Genomic DNA, 20,648 nt, shown 5'->3' on the forward strand with positions numbered 1-20,648 from the left:
CCACCACCAGCGAAGGGAAGGCAGGACTGGCACTGCCTGCTTCACTGACAGAAAGCAGGTAATGACCTATGGACTTTGCATCCTCTGCACCCTGCCAATATTATTCTAATGTCAACCCACGGCACGCATGCGGGTCTCTGCACACGTGTGTGCTCTGCTGTGAATAAAACCCTTACTACACACATAAAGAACTAAAACTTGGTCTATTCATAAAGAACTAGTCCTGAATTACATGTGGGAAAAGCAACTGCAGTGAATTGTCTAATTATGTGGAAGAGCAGAGTCAGTGGTTCCTCTGGACAACCCGACCATTCTCCCTCTCTGAATTACTGAAAAAGGTCTCACATTACTGAATTCACCAGCAGGAGGATCATTAGCTGGAAAGGTACACACCAGATGTGGACAAAAAAGGGTTAAATAGGTGCTGCTGAACATTGAAATAAATGTAAAATGTTTATTTTGGAAACTGAAATTTATAACTAAACAGTATTTCTGCATCTCTGCAATTCCTGGGCTCAGTCAAGCCGTGTAGTTGAAATGCTGCAGCAAACCAAGAAAGGTTGCTTTCTCACGTTACTTTTGACTGGCTGAAATCACAGAGAACCTGAGATCTCAGATGAAAACCTGTGCTTTAGAGATTTTGAGCCAAAACTTTAAATAAGCATCTAAACTTTCAGATACTTATCAATCTGAATCCCTAAGGCACTGTGAGATTTGCTTTTTGCTGGCATGAACAGTCTCAAAGCTGGACTGAGCATTAAAATTTGACAGCACATTTTATGTATCTGGAATACATCTATACATCATTAAACAAACATTAATCATTCAAATGCAAGCTTTGTATATGTTATTTGCTTACTAGGGAGTATATCAAACTGGATCAGAATAAAACCAGAAGCAATGTACTTAGAGTAAATTCAATAGTATGAATCCAGCCCATAAATTTGACTGAACAACTCAGTACACTGGATGCCAAGAAATTTAGGTTATGGATAGTTAATATTAAATAAACTAATAATGCTTTCAAAACTGAAACAGTGTATTCCATTTTTACTGTAAATGTACCAACATTTCTGATTCTAGAATACAAAAGTTGGCCTCAGTGACTTGTTACAGTCTCACCTGAATAAATAATAAAACAAAGACATTGTTCAGGCTTTGTTCACAGAGTAACAGGTATCCTTAAATACTGGAAGAGCGAAGATGCTGTGTGTGAGGCCTTTTTTCTGTTCTATATTTTTCTTCTCATAGATTTAATAAAAGAAATTAAATTTATTTCCACAGTCATCATTAAGATTTTATAAATCCCCTCTAAATGGCTTGAATACAGATTGAGGAGAACTTTTTAACACTTGATTCTCCAGTGGTCAAAGCCTCTCAGAGCATGAAGCTAGAGAACCATTTCCTATTGGAACTGTATTTTATGCTATAAACCCTTCTGTGACAGGTCTGGACACCCCTTTCCCAGGAAAGCTGGGTCCTGCTGCAGATTTCCAACATCGTGCTGCCACCTGGTGGGAAATGTCCCCAAATCCCCGCTCCCTAATCCATGACTTACCACTCCTGTCTTCACAATTCGGGTCCCCTCAAAAATTCGAGTGGTATTAGCTGGGGAGGGAAGAAGAGCAGCGTGTCAGGGCAGGGGAGGAGACAGAGGAACAACTGCTGAACTATTGCTGAACACGTGCTACAGAATACAGGTGCAGATCTCAGTCTGGAGCAAAGGCAGCTCAGCTCCTTGGGCATTACTCACCTCACTCTGCACTTGTGTCTAAACAGACTTCCTTGTCTTTAATTACTCAGGCCTGGCAATGCTGGCTTACTGACAGAAAACAAATTCTCTCCTTCAACCCCAAGCTGGAGAAACATCCTGACTTACACATGAAGCAAGAGTAGCTGGATGATAATAGTATTTTTTCTGTCCTTAAAATATTATCATTATTTATGGCTATATATCTCACTTACAGATACAATCAACCTCTGAATAATGTTCTGAAAGCTCAAGTGGATGAATTTTCTAGGTTAGATGTTGGGTACAGCTAGAGATCAGAACAACAGCTCATTTTTGGTGACATGTGGAAGGAATCACATCTTCTACTCCCACTGCAGGTGTGTATCACTTCCTGCACTGAATACTGGGCTAGAACAGGGCTAGAGTACCCAAAGGATCTCCTACAGAGCTGTCAGTAATGATTTACTCCTAACTGTGATTAAACAGTTATTGTAGTCAAACTTCAAAGAACTTTCCATTCCATCATCTAGTAAAAGAGGTCATAATAAACAACACACCAGTTTCTAACTTATGCCTGGCACTTAAAAGTGAAGTCTAAAGCTCTGTGCTGAGGTAGCAAGAACAGAGTTATACAGGAGTTGTGACTTGGACAGGACACATGTCTGACCCCTGCTCCCTCTGCAATGCTGCCAACACTGTGGCATGCCACACAACAGACCTAAACCATGTCTGCAGCTTGGCATCCCTCAGACACTCAGTGCTAGCAAAGCAGGATCAAAACCCCTACACCTTCTGAAAATGACACTGAAAAATGCCCCTATTGTCTTGTTCCATATACAGCATGTCACAGATCCAAGTGACAACTCTTTGTTTCACCCTAAGGATTTAAACTCTTAACTCTCTGCTTGTTCTATTCTTCCATTACCCATTTTGAGGTTTATGCATCTCTAAGCTGGAGTGGGAGGGAATGCTCTCATCAGAGGCAAAATTTGCCCTACTTAATAGAAAATGTCATAATGAATTCCCAGGAAGGAGCAAAACTGTAGCACTTAAAAACCCCTCTAAAAATCATTAAGTTCTTCTACCAAATCTCAGCTTTACCAGTTTTCTCCAATAAACTTAAAAGGAAATCCATGACAAAGGACAGCTTATCATCGACTTCTTTTGATTTTCTTTAAATATGTATGTTTTGGAAATCACTGAGGTTGTGTGCATGGTAAAATCTGAATGTCTCCACATGTGGTTGTCAAGGTAGGACTGATCTCCTTTCCTCTTTACATAGAACAAACATAGATCAGACTCACACTCTGTTATAGCTGTGCCTCTGATGCATAAACAGTCTCTGATGAATTTGTTTCAGAAAACTAGTACCAAGAAAAATGCTAAATTCTCCTAAAACGTGACAAACCCTGGCAGTGAGAGGTGTAGGCAAACCCTCCTCAATGGAAATGAGATTCAGATCAAGTCACAGGCCACAATATGAAATTAGCATTGTCTACATGCACTCAAATATCTTCTGAAATGACTTCACACCATATTGTACTCTGCAAAGAAAATATTAAACAAACAAAGAATAGTTCAATATAAAAATATATATTTGGCTTTTTTACCTTGAAAGAGCATAGTCTGGCTAAAGTCACTACGCATTTCATTTCGGCAAACTGCTTGAACTCTGAACAGATAAAGGATGTCAGGTGAGACATGGCTAATGATGGCCTTCTGTTTAAAAAAAATAGATATTATTCAGTTTTTTACCCCCACAGTGCTGTCCAAGATCAATTTGAAATATATAAAGCATTGTGCTAACACAGAACAATTATGCCATGTAAGACAAGCTATATTTCTACACAGAAATATTCAGTGGTTCCCTGGAGAGAGCAAGGCTGAAGGGATGCACCCAGACACTGCTGACTCTGCCCACGAGGAAGAATTTAACACGTCCCACATCTGTTCTCATGACAGTCTTCATGCCTCAGTGTCTCTGCTCTCCTCAGAGAAACTTCAGTTTAAGTCATTTGCCTTTACAGCAATTATAATATTTTTTTGGTGAAGATCCATGTCCCAAACACAGGATAAGCCCAGAAAAGTCACTGCATATTCAAACTGACTATTTTGCAACAAACTGGCGAAGGCAATTTGATGCTGGTGTACTAGACAACACGATGGCTGAGCACCCTGGGCTGGGATATCCCTGCTTGCTCCTAGACCTGAGAGCTGCCTTAGTCCACAATCACATCCAGTTCACAGGAGTAGCTATGTGAGTCACTTCAAATACTTGTGATGTCTGCAGCAAAACACTGTCTAGCTCTGATTCAAGATGGAACAGCCCAACTGTATCTGCCAGAGCACTGAAAACAATCTGCACTTTCCTCTGCAAACGGGTTTCCCTCTTCTCTTGCCCCTAAAATAGACTAAGATGTCATTGCTTTCTTAACCCAAAGCTCTGCTGAACTGCACAAGGGCTCACTGCAATTTATTTCCAAGCTATCACTCCATCACATCCCTTGCACTTGTAATTATTTCTTTTACATAAAACAGGATGCTTTCATGGTGCCCACCTCATTTTTGCTGATTAAGGCTCTTCTCCTTATGCCTGATTAAAAAATCTCCCTTAAGAGTGTGAAATTATGACAAGAGAGAGGTTACAATACATCATAACCTTGGGTGCCTTTCAATGGATTCCTTTCTGATTTCATGAGGCAGATTGTTCCCTAATGTGACCCAGATAACAATGTCTAGTGGGGAAATTGGAAATATAAATGGAAATGAAGTAAAAGAAGCTTCATCTAAGGGAATAAGAGAAGTATTATTGTATAACTGATTGAATGGGCCCAGAGGATTGTGTATTTGAAAAAAAATATGGTAGCAGTCATTAGGAATAACACTGTGCTACTGCATTTTTCATGTGCATATACAATTACTGATTTCATTATTCTAGAGGCTTTCTTTGATTAACAATAAATGGAGGCCTTTCAAACCTGAATATGTCACTCTAGTTTTATATGCAGAGAATGTTAAGGACCAATACAATACTTGCTTCCACTTAGACAAGAATGACAAGCAGATGAAATCCTAAATGGAGGAGATAGAGCAGTGTTTCCATCTGTGCTGGAACTGTCTTGCTCTTCTCTCTTTTTCTCACACTGCCAGATGTAGGCAGTGCTTGTACAGGGCCACTCCAAAATAATCTTCAAGCCCTGACTGTGCAACTCCTGCCTCTGGAAGCACTTACTGCCAGAAACTGCTCCAAAGTCTGCAAGGGGCTATGCACAGTGAAAAGCCTGAGCCCAGAAACAGATTTGGGGGGAATCAGATTTTTAGTTGAACACAAGCCAAAAGGTATTCAGAGCCTCACCATTTCCCGAGCCAACTGCTTCTCAGCACCACTACATGAAAAAGTGTCTGCAGATTCAGTCCTTTATACACTCACATCAACTCTAAATTCACACACCAGTATTTGGGTAGCCTGTAAGGCATTGTTCAACTAATGCTGAATATTTAAACAGCAATCCCTTGTGGGCCAAACATTAACCTGCCTATAAGGTAACAACTGCTTTCCTCCTCTACCTCCTTCTACCAAGAAAATAACAATACAAGCATAGTTTGATACATATGTCTGGGGTTGATGCTGTGCTTTTACCAGGTCCTTGTCACTGTCCTTGGTGAAAGTCTTCTCCTTTTCATCTTCATTTTTAGTCCAGCTATATGAGATCATGTAGTTCATGATGGGAGGGTGGTAAATGGTTTCTGGCTGGTTCCAGGTTACCAGGAGCGCTGTCCTGTTCACAGGCTGCACTTTCATGTTGACTGGAGGAGTGCTACAAGCTGAAAAACAGAAGGAGAAAAGATGAAGCTCTTCTAAATGACTGAGAGAAAACAAACAGGAAGAACAGTTTAAGAGCTAGTTTTAAGAGCTAGTTTTTTTTTTCTTTAATGCCCTGGCCTACAGTAGCAGCTTAGACTGCAATCCACTGAGACCAATGGGATTTAATACCACCTGCAGCTGCTTTCTGCTCTCCTGAGTAAAGTGAATGAGAGAATCCATTCTCTGCAGGCAGGTTGCTTAGTTCTCGACTTAATTCTCAGTCTGACATTTCAACCTGCACTTTAGCTTGGTGACTTAAGAGCACTGCAATGAACATTCAGAAATACAAGGGACCTGATCCATGGCTCCCCTCATCCCCACCCTCCTGCTGTTAAGGGGTAAATACCCCAAAGTGCTCTGCCAGCCCTGGAAAGAGTTGAAACCTCTGAAAATGTGTCACTACTGGGTCAGTAAATGTTCTCCTGTTAACCTAGTACATTTTTACAGTTATTTTATACTCCTCTTCATATGTATCTTTCTTCAAAGATGCTCAAAAGTTTGTCAGTGATGTATCACCAGCACAGGGAAGAGTGGCTGGGAAGAAGAATGACTCTGATAGCCTTGGCCCTCTCCTCTGAGCAGGCAGAGGAGCAGCCCTGCCTCCCTAACCCTGCCTGCAGCGTGGAGGCACAAGTCACTTCTCAGCCATGCTAAAGTCAGTGGGGACACCAGCACAGGGACAGCTTAACCTCGGGGAAAAACACGGCCTCTGCTTCCAGCAGCACCAAACCCCAAATTCTGCAGGGCAGGGCAAGCCCCTCGAGGAGTGGGGTGAGCACAGTCCCCCCGCAGCACTGGAGGAACACTTTTCAAGGAGCTGCCATGGAAAGGTCGGGGTGGGGATGCACAACACTAGATGGCACTCACATGCTGTGGGAAAACTGCATCATCCCCTTCCCAGCTATAAAGAGTTTAGATTTTTTACCAAGCTTTGAAAATCACGTTTAAAATACCCAATTCAGGGCAGATTCTCACATTCTCTTTCTCGGTATAAACCCTGAACCAAGGAAAATCCCTTGCAATGATACCTAAACACATGTGCTGTGGCAAAGGAGCTGGTCTCTTCTGCCAGGGAAAGGCAAAGTGTCACCCAGCCCGTCAGGCTGACACTGTTTGCACGATTATTTTTCCCAGTACGACTTTTCCTTTTAAAGCCAACACACTGAGCTTGTTTGCACTCTGCAGGTGTGTGACCACATGTATATTTGGCCATTTTTTCACTTCTAAAGAGTCCTAGCAGCACTGAAGGGGAAGTATGTCTATTCCTATGCCTGGACTTGCAGGTTAGCCATGCAGCACTGCTGTTACATTACTGGAATAGCTATAGTTCTTAAATAAAAATGATTAAATGCTTTGAACACCAATATTACCAGTACAATAGCAAAATACCTGTCAAATGCATTTGTGCAGTTATAACTCACATTGTGTAGCTAGCTGAACAGGACAACATGAACTGAAGAAATATGCTTGGGCAGGAAAGCTCTTTGATGTTTGCTCTTGCTATAAAGGGTGACAATCCTGCAGTTTTGCAGTAGATCCTTCTGCTCAAGCCAGTAGGATGATCCAGCAAAACAAACAAGTCCTACAGCACCCAAAAGCAATGGATAAATGTATGCGAGTTTGTATTTGCACCGAGCTGAAGGAATCAAAACAGCATTCTGCTGTCAGTGCCACAAAGTCAGAAGCCACACCATGGCTTCCCTCTGGGTCCCCCCTGGTTCCCCAAAGCACAGCATGAAGGTGGCCAGGACCTGGGTGAGATGGGACAGCTGAAAGCCATCTCTATTTACATCATCTATTTACAGAGCTTCCTGATCCTTGGTATGCCTCTCCATGCTCACCTCTTTCCGCTGAGATGGTCAGATCAATTCTCCCTGACATCACTGTTTATTGATAACTGCACCAATAAATCATAACTGCCCTCTTTGACGCCCTTTGTCATCCCAGAATTACACTTCAAAATGCCAGGCCAGCCTTTATCGCTCCACCTAATCAAATCCCATCAGAGACTGGAGCCCAGGGTGAAGCCAGACCTAAAACTCTTACCCAGTCCTTGTCCTCCAGGAGGACATGCAGAGATTTATACATTTAAAGTAATCATGCATCAAATTGTTTTAGAAATAATTCAAGCAGGTAACCTTCCTGAGAGACAGAGACATCTACCTTAATTGCACCAGGCCTCTGAACGATGTCTGGCCAGCTGCTTTTCACACAAGGACCCCAAGCCACCCCAGGGAGAGGGGACTGCCACGTTCCCCCTTCTGTGCCACTCTCTGTGCCAGCCTGGATGCCAGAACATCCATTTGGAAGAGCTCATGGCAGCCAGAGACGTGGGGATTTCCCAAGGATAAAACAGGAGAGCCACAGGCTCAGAGTCAGGAGCCCTCCCTGACCCTGCACCCTGATCCAAGAAGGGCATGAGCACTTCTCATCACCCGAGTGACTCTGATGACTTCACTGAGGACAAGGCTCATTAACAGCCAGCTCAAATGACGCTGAATTTACAATACTGCAATTTCTCAGTAAATATTACAAAATTTTCATGACTTAGCATGACTTGGTTCAATTCACTCCAAGACATAAAGCAGCATCTGAAAAACCTGAAGTAATTTAGTATTAACCAACCTTTTCTGTTCAACCACATTTTTTTAAACAGCTTATGAATGGGCAAAAAAGATTTTTTTTTTATAAATTGAAACATATGGTTTTATTAATTTAACAAAACCTGCTTAGGACACAATGGAATAAAGAAACATTTGATCCAGTAATTCAATTTGATGATTTAATTAAAGTGATACATAATAACATAGTGAATGTCTGAAAGGCAAGGAAAAAAATGTGCAATGATTTGACCATCTATAAAACAACTGGCATTTCCTAGAGATCTAATTTTTCTTTCAGTACTCTCTGTGCCTTGGATTTTTCAAAGAAGATTAAAAGAGTCATAGGCTAAAGGACCTCTACTGATTTTGCAAAATGCGGAGCTGAAGAAGAGATATAAATGCAGGAAGAGGTTGGGACAGGGAAGGGGAAGTTTAATCAGGACACACTAAAGAGAAATACAAGTTTTTTTGTTTTTTTTTTTAAGAGAATCAGGCTTAATAAGAAAAAAAAAATCCAGTGAATTCATGATTTCCTGAGGAAAAAAAAAAGACTCATACCCAACAACCAGCATTATTCCACACCGAAATAGCATCTCAGCTAATTTTAGGAAAAAGTATTACTAATGCTCTGTTTAAAATTCAGATCCTGAGGGATATTCAAATATTGTGGGGGCTTTCAGGATGTCTTTCTGTGGTGTGTGCAATCCTGAGCAGATACCTGCACAGGACACCAAAGCCACCGTGTCCTGAGCTGGCAGTCCCATGCCAAGGCTGTGGAGACAGGAACCCCCAGCTGGGGCAACCAGGCCACATCTCAGAGGCACCGAGGAGGCAAAAGCCTTTGCAGTGCCATGGTCCTGTCCCACTGCAGGCACAGACATGGCCTGGACCTCCTGGAGGGAAAGAACACGCTCCCCTTCCTGTCAGGCATGGCCTGAACTGGGACAATCTGGCCAGCAAGGCAGCTGCTGCCTTCTGGAGAAGTCCTGCAGAGGCACAAGCACTATGCAGCTCATCTGGAGGATGCCCCTCTGACCCAGCCCAGGCAGCCTCAGTGGCTCTCCCACCTCTGCCCATGTGTGGGGCTGCTTGACCAAAGCTTTTCCCTGCAGATCAGCCCGCTGGGGAAGGCAGGGGGAATCCAGCATCTTGGCCAGCCTCATCTTCCAGGGCTCACTCAAGCCTGGACAAAACCTGTTTGCCACTGGCAGACAAATGCAGCATGCTGATACAGTCATAAGCACTGGGCAGGCCAACCATACAGCAGAGAATTATTTTCTTCATGTTAAAAACATTCCAGCGGGCTGGAACAAACAAAATTAATTTAACAACTCTGCATTCATCTCTCCCTTAATTTGATTTGTATGTTGTATTTGGCTACGTAACCTCCACGAGGCTTTCCTAACTGAAAGCTTGATAAAGCTTAATCCAAAAGCTCCTGGCAGCTCCATTTCAGTGAGCTGAAAGACAAAAAAAAAAGGGGCTTGTTGCTTTGCAAAAATTAATTGCTGATCCTAAGACACACCCATGGATGCAGAAATGGCATGGAAGAGAATACTGCAGCTTTTTAAAATTGACATTGCTCCTTAAAATTGTTCCTTTGTATTTCTCTTTCAAAGACAGAAATGCAATACCAGCCAGACTTTCTGGGTTTCATCACACTTTTTGCATATGCTACCTGTGCTTATGAAAAGACCTATTTAGGGAAACTTTGTGAGAGTGCAAGAACTGTATATTCAGTTAGGGCTTGTATACTTTCTCCCTATGAAACAGGTCTTCGTATGATGAATCTAGTTGCACTGGGCTCAGCGGGATTTATAAAATCCTCTAAAAATGTTCTAAGTTAGCTTGTCCATGCATAAAAATGTCACCACTTTAAAGGCAGTTATTTCTAGCTGTGCTATGCCCTCCTTTGAAAAATCCCACTCTCTACCTCCTGCTGAATGTCTCAGCAATGCAAAACTGCTGTTCCTCTCCCTGGTGCTGTGGGATACACGTTGTGTGCTGAAGCCCTGACAATTTTCAGCACAGAAAAGCAACGTGACAGTGAGATCCTGAATCCTCTCGTGGTGATGGTGACATGGGCAGAGATCTTCTAAGGCAATTCATAGATGGAAGGGGAAACATCAGCATCAGGATGTGCCCAGAGTATCTTACTGGCTCAGAGCTGCTCAGTGGTAACTAAAAGACAGGGACAAGGGTCTTGTCTTGCTCTGGGAGGCAGCTCCTGGCTGTAAGGTGAGAGGGGCCTTGCCTCTTTTTCTTACTAGTCTGGATATGCAGGATGATTCATCCAACAGGATGACTGTCTCTCCCATAGAAAGCAGGAGCACAAAGGAAGGTAGCTGGGGCATTTCTTCCCCCATGCTCAGCAGGAGAGAAACTGAGAGGTCAGTATGGGGGTTTCATTCTTTATTTGCCATAGGGGGAAAGAAGTTGGTGGCCAAGTCCTTGGGGAGAGAGGGTGTTTCCTTCCCCTCTGCCCCAGCCCTGGGAAGGAGCTGGAAGGGCCAGTCCTGCAGGACAGATGCACCATTTACTGCTGTACTGACAGCCAGCCCAGCCACAGGCATCCCAGATGATCTCAGAGCACCTGAAAGCTGAGATCAGTGCCTGTGCTATGCCAAAACACTGGCCCCAGTTCATTCAGCCCTGTCACCCCCAGGAACCCGACTGCAGACAACAGAAAAGCAATGCCACCAACAGGAAAGGGAAGAAAAATACCTTCAACTGCATTCATACCTATATACACACACATATATATTCCTTCTTATTATTAGACCCTCAAAACTTGAAACAAACTCTGAAATGCAAAAATATGGGTTATGCTGCAATGAGGAAACTCACACTTTGTCTCAGTGCCATGGTAAGGGAAGTGATCAGGGGCAGATTCAGCTACCTTGAAGTGGTGTGACTCAGTGGAGGTGCTCGGGAAGAGACTCTGATCCATAATAAACAAGAGCATGCTTTGGGCTGTCAGATTCAATCCCAGAGTTCAGCGAGGGCTGTGCTCCCAAAGGATAACAAATAAACTACAAAGATCATATGCAGAGACAACACAGGCTTTAATATATCAGAAAGTGCTAAGAGGCATACTTATAACATTTCCCCCTTCTTTTACTAATGTTTGCAGTTTTTTGGCTTTGCTTTAGTGTACATTGTTGACTTCTCAGAGCGCTTATAAATGACATTATTAATATATAAGGATAATTGCTTTAAAGAGTAGCACATATTTTTCCTTTACCTTTGCCTGCACTTTGCCAGCAGGCATTGGCAGGCTCCAGAGCATGCTGTACACACAAATATTTGTGTTGATCTACTTCAATCCACAGGCAGAATGTAGCTAGGAGACAGACTATTTATCTTCCCTGCTCTTACCTTCCACTGTGCTTCAAACAGACAGGGTTGTTTCTTGAGGTGTGAGGGACAAACCCCACACTTGTTTTATGAGCCCTGTGAAACAACCTCATGAGCAAATGGAACATGGGTCCCTCTGACAGAGGGTGTCTGGACAAGCTGGGGGTTGCCCCTCTGTTGCTGGCCCATTTCCCAAAGTGCACACACAACCAACACTGGGATTAATACCTGCATGGCTTTGTATCTCCTAAATTTCCAGGGCATCACAGATCCTGTTTTACTGAAAGGTATGGACTGTGTGTTTGCACCTAGGCATTTCACATAATTCACAAATCCTGTTTCTACAGCTGTGGTCTGAGTCCCCAGCAGAGCAGATCAGCCTTGCACCATCAGCTGCCATGCTGGGTTAACTGGTGCCTGACAAGGACCTGCCCTGCAAGTTCTGTGTTTGTACTGCACACATCCATGTGTGCACACCGAGGTGACTCGTGTTTCAAATGTACACCTGTGCCCTTATTTACACAGTGTGTTTGTGCCACATGTGTGATCACATTCAGTGATCACAAATGGTCTCAATGGGGAGAAAGAAGGATTTCCTGCCAGAAGCACACGTATTTGCTGTTAGCCAAGCTGACCTTTCCAACGCTCTGGTGAGGGCTGTTGGGCCTGGGGAGCACAGGAAGGACAGGCCAATAGGGCTGGTTGAGCCTCCCCAGAGCCTGTGGGATGCCCAAAATCGGATTAGGAAAGCAGCTCCCCTTTCATCGTTTCTGGAGGCTTTTTCCAACACACAGGATGAGCTGCAGGCACTCATGGTTCAAACTAAAATTAGTACTTCTGTGGGCTGAACAGCTGGGCCAGCAGGTAGGCAGTGCAGAAAGGAATTCCCTCCAGGTGTAAATGGAATAAATCATGAAGCTCAGCTCTTCCAGCTTTAGTGGCAGCCGTGAACCCAAACCACACCTACACTTTTCACACTGAATTCCTCTTGCTCTGTTGGTTTGGACACTTTATAATCTCTGAAGAAGTGTAAGCAGTGACTTAGTGCTTATTAATAAATCTGTTGATAAGTTGTTTACTACATTCAGGCCCAGACACACCAACTGCTCACATTACAACCACACAGAAGTTACTACAGGAGTAAAACAGAACCCTGCAGTACAGAGCCACTGCAAGGGAAGCATGAGGTCTATGTCAGGTATAAATACCACATCTTTTTGCATCTGATTCCCCCTCAAAATGGACCCAGTTTTTTTAATGAAAAGCTTTGTGTTCCACCTGACCTGAAGCCCTCTGGAAGGCAGAAACCTGTCCTTTCCTGCTTTTGCAGGACACTCTCCAAGACAACTGCACACATGAGGACCCAGCCGGCGCTGCAGAGCAAGGCAGGGCTGAAATGGAAGGGTTGAAATAGCAGAGGGAACACACAGATTTCTGCCTAAAATGGGCATTCAGCAGCCACTTGAGGCTCAAAAAGAGACTCTTGCAGCTGCAGGTGAGTACCTTTACTTGGAGCAGCAGGGCAGTGGCAGATGGGCATCTCTGTAGCACAAAGATGCAGGGCAAGCAATGAGCAGGACAATGTCACCACCTTAAAATGTGACCTTTTGCTCCAAGTCATACCAACAGAAGTCCTAATGATGGGACATGAATTCATTTGCACCACACCTCATAGAGTGCTGACCTGATTAAAGGGGAATAGGATTGGGAAATGGTAACTTCCATAACAAAATGAAATCAAAAAGCAAATAGGAAAAGCCCAGTTGTCCAAGGAAACAAGGAAGGAGTTAGTCCATGAAGAAATCTTCCAAGATTCTTCCAAAGGACAAAAAGAATCAATGCTAATGGTAAACATACCATAAATTAACTTAAAAAAGGTTCTTGTTTATTTCCATTCCCCCTGAGATATTTAAAGAAAATAAATAGCTAAATTTTGCTTTAGCCATCCTGAGTTAAATTTTCAGTGATAACTCATTTTAAATTTACCTTCACTTTGTTGTTGTTTTGGATATGTTACATCTTGCTACGGAGTATTTTTACTAATTTAGGTTTGGCTAAAACATAAAAATGACATTCTGCAAGAGTGGAACTTCTCTGCCTAAGACTCCTGGACTCTCAGAGAGAACCTTGAGGGCATGAAGAGACTGCAAAGTTGTTTTGAGACAGTTTTCATAAAACATGGGCATTTAGAAAGCAAATTACTGGGAGCAATAACAGAGGCTATAAATGAGACAACTTGTTCTCATGCAGAAACACTGCTGCCAGTGCTCTAGACTATCAGCCTGGAAGTGTTGATGTCAGTGCACTGAACCTCTGCACCTTTGGGTGCTGCTGGATGGGAGGTCCACTCTGATGCTGTGCAGAAAGGCAACCCCTTACAGAAGGCTGTAGGGTCCTTTCTGACATTATGAAATGTGAAGAACTAAACTGCTTTGCTTGAGCAGTGCAGTACCTTTGGCTGTAGGCCACTGGCCTGAGCCATGCCTCCAGGACAAGACGTGCAGGGAGGAAAAATCCAAGTATCTTCCATCCATGTTTTAGTGGGATTAAGTTAAAAGGACTTCCAAACTGTGAATTAACACCACATAACAAAACACAGTAAGGAAAACGATCACCTGTACAGTACTGGAGAAATGTCCCAGCTGCTAATTTAGAGTCCAAAGCTAAGTTTTACTGGAGTGAATTTATGACTGCTCATTATTTAACTTAGTGTAGGATCATAATTACAGATGGTACTCTGAGGCGAAATCCCACTGATGGGAAACAGCATCATTTGAGACTCCAGCAAAGAGTAATCAGACACCTTTGGGAAAGTAATCAGGCATCTGTGAAAGAAAACTCTGATGTCAAGAGCCCCTCACATGGGATGCTTGTTTAAGTGTTGTAAGGCATGCAGCACATTTAATGAGATAGAAAGGTTAAAGGGTTTTTTTGAGTGTTAAAAAAAGCATAAAGAAACAACATTTGATGTAATCAGCAGCAACATAAAATGGGCAAGTATTGTTGCACATGGGGTACTTCCTGAAATAAGGAAATGAAACACCTTTTCCTCCTGAGTTTCCATGCCTACACCTTTACTAAAGCAGGTAATGTTTTGTAAATACAGCTCTGCTTGATGGGACAACATCTGAAAGTAGTGAGGATCCCCTGCAGACCCGGATCCTTGAACTGGATGGACTTTTATGTAAGAATTCTGTATGTTTGGCCCTGAAGAGCAATGTACACTATTATAGCAATAAATAATTAGCAATCCCTCTACCAGAGCTGCTTGAAAGCAGCCCAGGAGCTGCAGGAGCACAGTAAATGATGTGACAGAGCAACAGAGTCCTGAGCCACAGAGGACAGGCCAGAGAAGAAAGGAGGCAGTTTTAACATAGATTGTTTTGTCCAAAAAGTCAAACACTGCCACAGTCACTGATAATTACAGTATCTGACTAATGCTTTACAAATGCATTCTTAGCTTACAATGTCTGTACAGAAGACCTCTAACTTTTCAAAACCTTACATAAACTGGTATTGCAGCATGGGTGAGCCCTCTTGTTAAATGATGATCTGCCTGATTTAACAGTATGATCCACTACATAGCTTGGATCTCTGAAAGTTTCATTCTTTTAAAAAGTATCACTGTACAAGGGTTTATTATCAATGCACCAGTTGCTACAATGACATAGCTGAACAGTATTTAACCTGGATGGTGTACTTCAGAAATAAGATCTTTAAACATCATCCGTATGGTTTTTTGAAATAGCTCCAGGGTCAACTTAAAAATTAAGCTCAGCTCATGGACTCTGATTCAGCAAAGGTCTTATGCTTATGCTTTTATTCCAGGCATACAAGCAGTCCTCAAGAGAACTGTTTTAAATCAGCTTTTGCCAATAGTAGGAAGCAATGAGATAATAGAATAAAGGAAAACTCTCCTTGTTAAACTCTAACACAAAGGGAAATCTGGATTTTTCACTTGTAAGTGAAAAATTAGTCCTATTTCAAATTAGCTGAAGTATTTCACCATCTTGTATTCTGATGATTGAAAACAATGCCCCTCTTTTCATTGCCTCTTTCGAATTAAAACAAGAGAAGGAAGAGGAGAGTAACTGCAAAGCAAAAGGCCAGTAACATTCATAGGGGTTAACAAACTGGATCCAAACGCACTGACCTGAAACAGCCTTTCCCAGAAGACATTTTGTTTACCAAATGCCACCACTTTTGGGGCTTTGCTGAGGAAATACTCAGAGGACTGGTATAGAGTGAGAAAGTTTTTCCTCCAGTGTATCTGCAGGTTATGCTAGTGGTCACAGTTCTGTGACCTGAGATAGCTTTGATAGCTGAGAGAAAAGACATTCCTCTGTGGTCACAAATTGTTCAGGATGGCACATTTGCCAATAGACCACTGCTTTGTGTTGATCTGAAATTCCCTATTCACCAGGGAATTCTGAAAATTATTCTGAACATTATGCAAATTGTTCTGGGCACATTTTCCTCCAAAATAAGAAAGGCTTACATAATGAATGCTACACTGTTTTCCAGATTAGAAATACTGCCCACAGACTTAATAGAGTGTGACAGAGGAAACAAATTGCAAAAATTCACACCAACAAACATACCCGAAGTTACCCTGCAGAGCTGCAGACCATCACAAACCATATCACCTTGCAGCAAGTAAAAGACACATTTTCATGACCATGCCTTTTCCTTCAACACACAAATCAAGAACAGGGAGGGCAGACAAGAGTCACCATGTGACAGCCATTGCTCACATTGCCTAATGCAATGTGGAAAGCATTGAGGTGCAACCAGGGTGTATGCAGAATAATCTGCATGAAAGAAATTTGTTATGCTACCCCCTTACACTCCTCTATACTTGTATGCAAGACTGTCTGGCTGGAAAGCACTCCATGCACTTGGTTCCTCAGTACTTTTGCATGAATGACACCATATAAAGTGGTACTATATTTACCAGCTGAATAAACAACAGGTTTTGCTTTCACTCAAGTATTATGATTTCAACTCATATTATTTATATGTCAGTAGTTCAGAATGTGCAGTGGACCAGGCACATCATCACTGTTCACCTTTGTCAAAAAAGAGGCCAGAAACATCCATGTTGTTATATTTCTGGGACAGCTATATCTCATCCCTGTAACCTCTGGAGGATATACTACAATCCATTTTGTGTTAGCAACACGGTGCCAACCGATTTATCTTAAGTTCATGAAAAAAATGCACCTATTTTCAGTGTCCCCTGGTGTGCACACAACCCAGAAAGTGACAAGCTAACAGAGCGGGTACAAAATGACCATCTGCCCAGCCACCAGCCTGCTAGAGCAAAAGCTGAGGGGAGGAAGAAATCACCAACTCCAGTCTCATCCCTGCCCTTAGATGGATGTTGTCAGACCATGGGAAATGCATGTCCCCCACCTGAGGGTCCCTCTTGTCACAAATTCAAATTCCCAGGCAGGCACAGAGAATTATGGTGCCTGAACATGATGGCAGAGGATCTACAGAGAACCTGCTCAGAAAACCAGTCCCCAGGAACCAAACCACATAAACATGGATTAATGGTTGTGCTGGTCCCTTGCTCCTGAAGACTGGCTCACCTCATGATAACTAAGCCACATGTGTTTGGCTCTTAAAGATCACAGTCATGGTGAAATCTTTCTGGTTATTCAAGGTGCTCCTTTGGTCTCGACAGTTCCAAATTCAAAATCAGCCCATTAATTATAGACCTTAGTGTTTGTAATGCTCTGGCAAAACTGTGGGTTTCAGTTATTTACTGTGCTGGTGAAAATCAACTCAAGATTCTTTATAAGCTTAAAAAGAATCCAGCAAGGTGAGGAATATGCAGGCATGTGGCCAAAGCAGTTAAATCTCCTTGAATGTTATATCAGAGGTACCTTGGTTGCACTCAAAATAAAAACTAGTCAGTTTTGTCACTTTTAGCATAATGTAAATCATTAACTTTCATCGCTGTTCTGGGTAAATAATATGTACAGAGGATATAACTGAAGAAATTACTGACACATGTTGCTGTTACAACACTGATTGAAAACTACAGGCCAGAGCATCCGAGCGTAGCAGAGTTTCTTCGTTCCCAAGATCTCCTTCTCACTTCTGATGTTAATTCTCTGTCCCAAGGCTGCCTTGTACATGAGGTTTGTGTACGTGTATATTATATATATATAAATAAGCACGCTCAGAGAATAATGAGCCCTGAGAAATACACTCTCCCAGCACTCTCTTGGGAAGGTGAGGTTGCTGAACGCAGCTGTTTTCATGATTCACATCCTCTAAAATCTGCACTTTCCTTGCCTGGCCAGGTGAAAATGCCAGGTAAAAAAGGGAAGCTTGTAAATCTGCTTAGCTGTTTCCTTCTGGCAAACTGCCCCTCTGTTCTTTACCTCTACTGGTTAAGCACCAAACACTTCGCAAGGCTGAAGACTGGAAAGTACTTGTGATTTCTTCTACCTATAAATAACACCAGTCAATAAAATAAAGGCAAATAAAAGTAGTAAATGATATTTATTTCTAGTCTTATTTTATCCAGAACACATTTCTCTCAGAATTTCTGATGTGCTCCTCCAGCCAGGGCTGCCTGTGCCAGTGCAACAGGAACCTCCCTCCACCCCCTCCCTCCAGCTCATTATCCGCTGTCTGACAGAAGCAAGAGCCAGCTGCTCCACAAAAAGGCACATGAAACACTTCAGCAAGACATTAGAAAATCACCTGCCTAAAAGGAAGAGTTTATTTTCCTCCCGTCACCATTACCAACAGACTGATACAAACGTTGAATTAAAAGGTCGACAGTTCTTCAGAAGTCTTAGTACTGGAGAAATGAAACCCACAACCACACCTGGATGCTCTATTTCCATTCCAACACCCAATGCCTGAGTGCTAATGGGGCTGAATTTTCACCTCTGACCTTGGCCCTTCGGTTTCCCCTTTCTGTCTGTCATCTCCACAGCCTTACAGCCAGTTGGCAGAAAGAGGGACATTGCCAGTTTGAGATTCATATTTTTTGGCTTTGAGACCCACATATTCTAAGGCTGTATTGTCACGACACCTTGTGACAGCGAGTTCTACAGGTATTTGCAGCATAAGCAGAATTAGTTAATTTATTGACACTTACCAACAAGGAATGCCTGCACAATCTGAATTATTTCTTTGGTAGCTCACAGCTATTCTTGACACCATTTGATGACAAAGTAGACAGGAAAAAAATCTCCTATTAGTCAAGTGTAAAATTCTAAAGTATAATTTACCTTTGGAAGCTTCTGTGCCGAGTGGATTTTCCAAGATGTCTGTCATATCTTGGTTCCAAGCATCCTTCACAGCAGACTTGGATACCTTCCTGTTGTTCAGGCTTTGCTGTGGTCGGAAGTTATTCCTCAGGTACTCCACAGACTTGACATGGTCCTGCTGCTCAGTGGTGAAGATGGAGTAAAATGCCTCCAGCTGATCGCAGCCATCATGGCAGGGGAGAGAAGGGACGTTAATTAGAAAAACAATGTGGTGAAATCCGGGTGGCTGATAAGACAGCAAAATGGAAGGAAGTAAAATGTTGATGCCAAGACTGATAAAACCACAGGGGAAGTTAGACTGCCCACTGAAATTATTGCCAACCACCTTATCTCGGCACAGGGCTTATCCTGCCCAACATGGGAGAAGGCCCTCTAGAACCTGTGGACATCTGCCATTGGCAAAGAAACATTTGCCCTTAAGATCCCTTTTGTGTGTGACACAGCCTTGCCAATCCCTCCTCACTGCTGGCACCGTTTTGTTTCACAGTATCGTGTCAAAAAGTGCTTCCAGGTCACTCCACACCGAGAGCTTTCTCCTGGATAAGGCAATACCTCCTTATCTCTGAATACCTTACGAAGTTTAGCTGCCAGGCTGAGCTCCACAGACAGCTCTGCAGCACTTTTAGGCACAGCTAGCATATACTCCTCTGGGAATAAGTTTCTTCTGTTGGATTCAGATCTGAGCTATTTATAAGAAAATGCATTAACCTGTAAGAAAGAACTGTAATTGGAAAACTTTTCAGTTACTTCGTATCGTACTGTTTCTTAGAAAAAAAATTCTAGCAAACTAAGGTGAAAATATTTTCAGCTAATGTTTTTCCCCCAGCTATAAAGGTAGGTACAGCATTTATTGTTACCTTGTTATCATTCAGGACAAAAACTAGAATTAATTATGTTGCTGCTGGAAAGACTGACCAAGATAGAGCAGAGAAGAAATAAGTCCTGATATTGTTTGCATCACATCAGTTAAACATATTGATAGTATGGACTTTGGGAGCACAAAATCTGGCCCAGAACTTCAAAAAGGGACTTGAGTAACATTCATAGCTTAATGAGAGGTCACTGAAATTTACATTCTTTTCATTAAGTGTGTCTGCTCTAAAAGCTCTGGAGAAGCATGTGAGCCCCAAACCTTAAAATTGGAAGAATTCTCATGGCAGCCTCAGTTGATAAAGCTGATAAAAACAATCAAGAAGTGTGTAACAGAGCAGTTAAGCATCCTCCACTGACTCATGAGGTACCCACTACCATTATTTAATTTCCCTTCAAACCAGTAACCTGAGCCCCCTTCAACAGAGGGACAGCAGGAGAGGTGACCAGCAATGACCAGTTCCCATTGCAGGCAGGGAGCTCAGGTGCCACTTCCAGAGCTCAGGTGCTGCTTCCAGGCGTGGTGGAAGGTGTGAATGGTGGAATTTGAATTGCACATTTTTCCTGCATCTTATATGATTGCCTTATTCCCAGGTTCTCAACACTATTCTGTTTCTGTTTCTTTCAAAGAAAGATCTTGAAAAATTATAAAAAACATTTCCTAATTATTAGCAGAACTCTCTCAAAAGCATAGGAAGATGGATTAAAAAAGGGGTAAAAGGACTGACTTACATTTTTGTCTTTAAAAAAACCCCCACAACAGATGATCCTGCTATACCCTTCTGTAAAAGCACAGATCAAAACTCTTGTGCTTATTTACATACCTTTTGCACTGCACGCACTGGAAGCAGTTTGGATGGAGCCAGCTAACAGGCCTCAAGGTGCCTTTATAAAAGCACAAGAACTTGGGTAGTAACTCCTTCTCT

At 42.6% G+C, this 20,648-nt stretch overlaps 1 protein-coding gene across 1 annotated transcript in view; it reads right to left on the bottom strand.

Moving 5' to 3' along the window:
* Positions 1 to 20,648, bottom strand: part of PTPRG (protein tyrosine phosphatase receptor type G) — a 394,663-nt gene that overhangs the window by 76,002 nt on the left and 298,013 nt on the right. The window contains exons 8-11 of the mRNA XM_063411184.1: positions 18,814 to 19,006; positions 5,373 to 5,557; positions 3,343 to 3,451; positions 1,559 to 1,608 (exon numbers count right to left, since the gene is read on the bottom strand). Coding sequence (XP_063267254.1) covers positions 1,559 to 1,608; positions 3,343 to 3,451; positions 5,373 to 5,557; positions 18,814 to 19,006 — 537 coding nt within the window. The remainder of the gene's footprint in view (positions 1 to 1,558; positions 1,609 to 3,342; positions 3,452 to 5,372; positions 5,558 to 18,813; positions 19,007 to 20,648) is intronic.

This window comes from Prinia subflava, chromosome 14 (genome assembly GCF_021018805.1).
Source record: "Prinia subflava isolate CZ2003 ecotype Zambia chromosome 14, Cam_Psub_1.2, whole genome shotgun sequence".
NCBI lineage: Eukaryota > Metazoa > Chordata > Aves > Passeriformes > Cisticolidae > Prinia > Prinia subflava.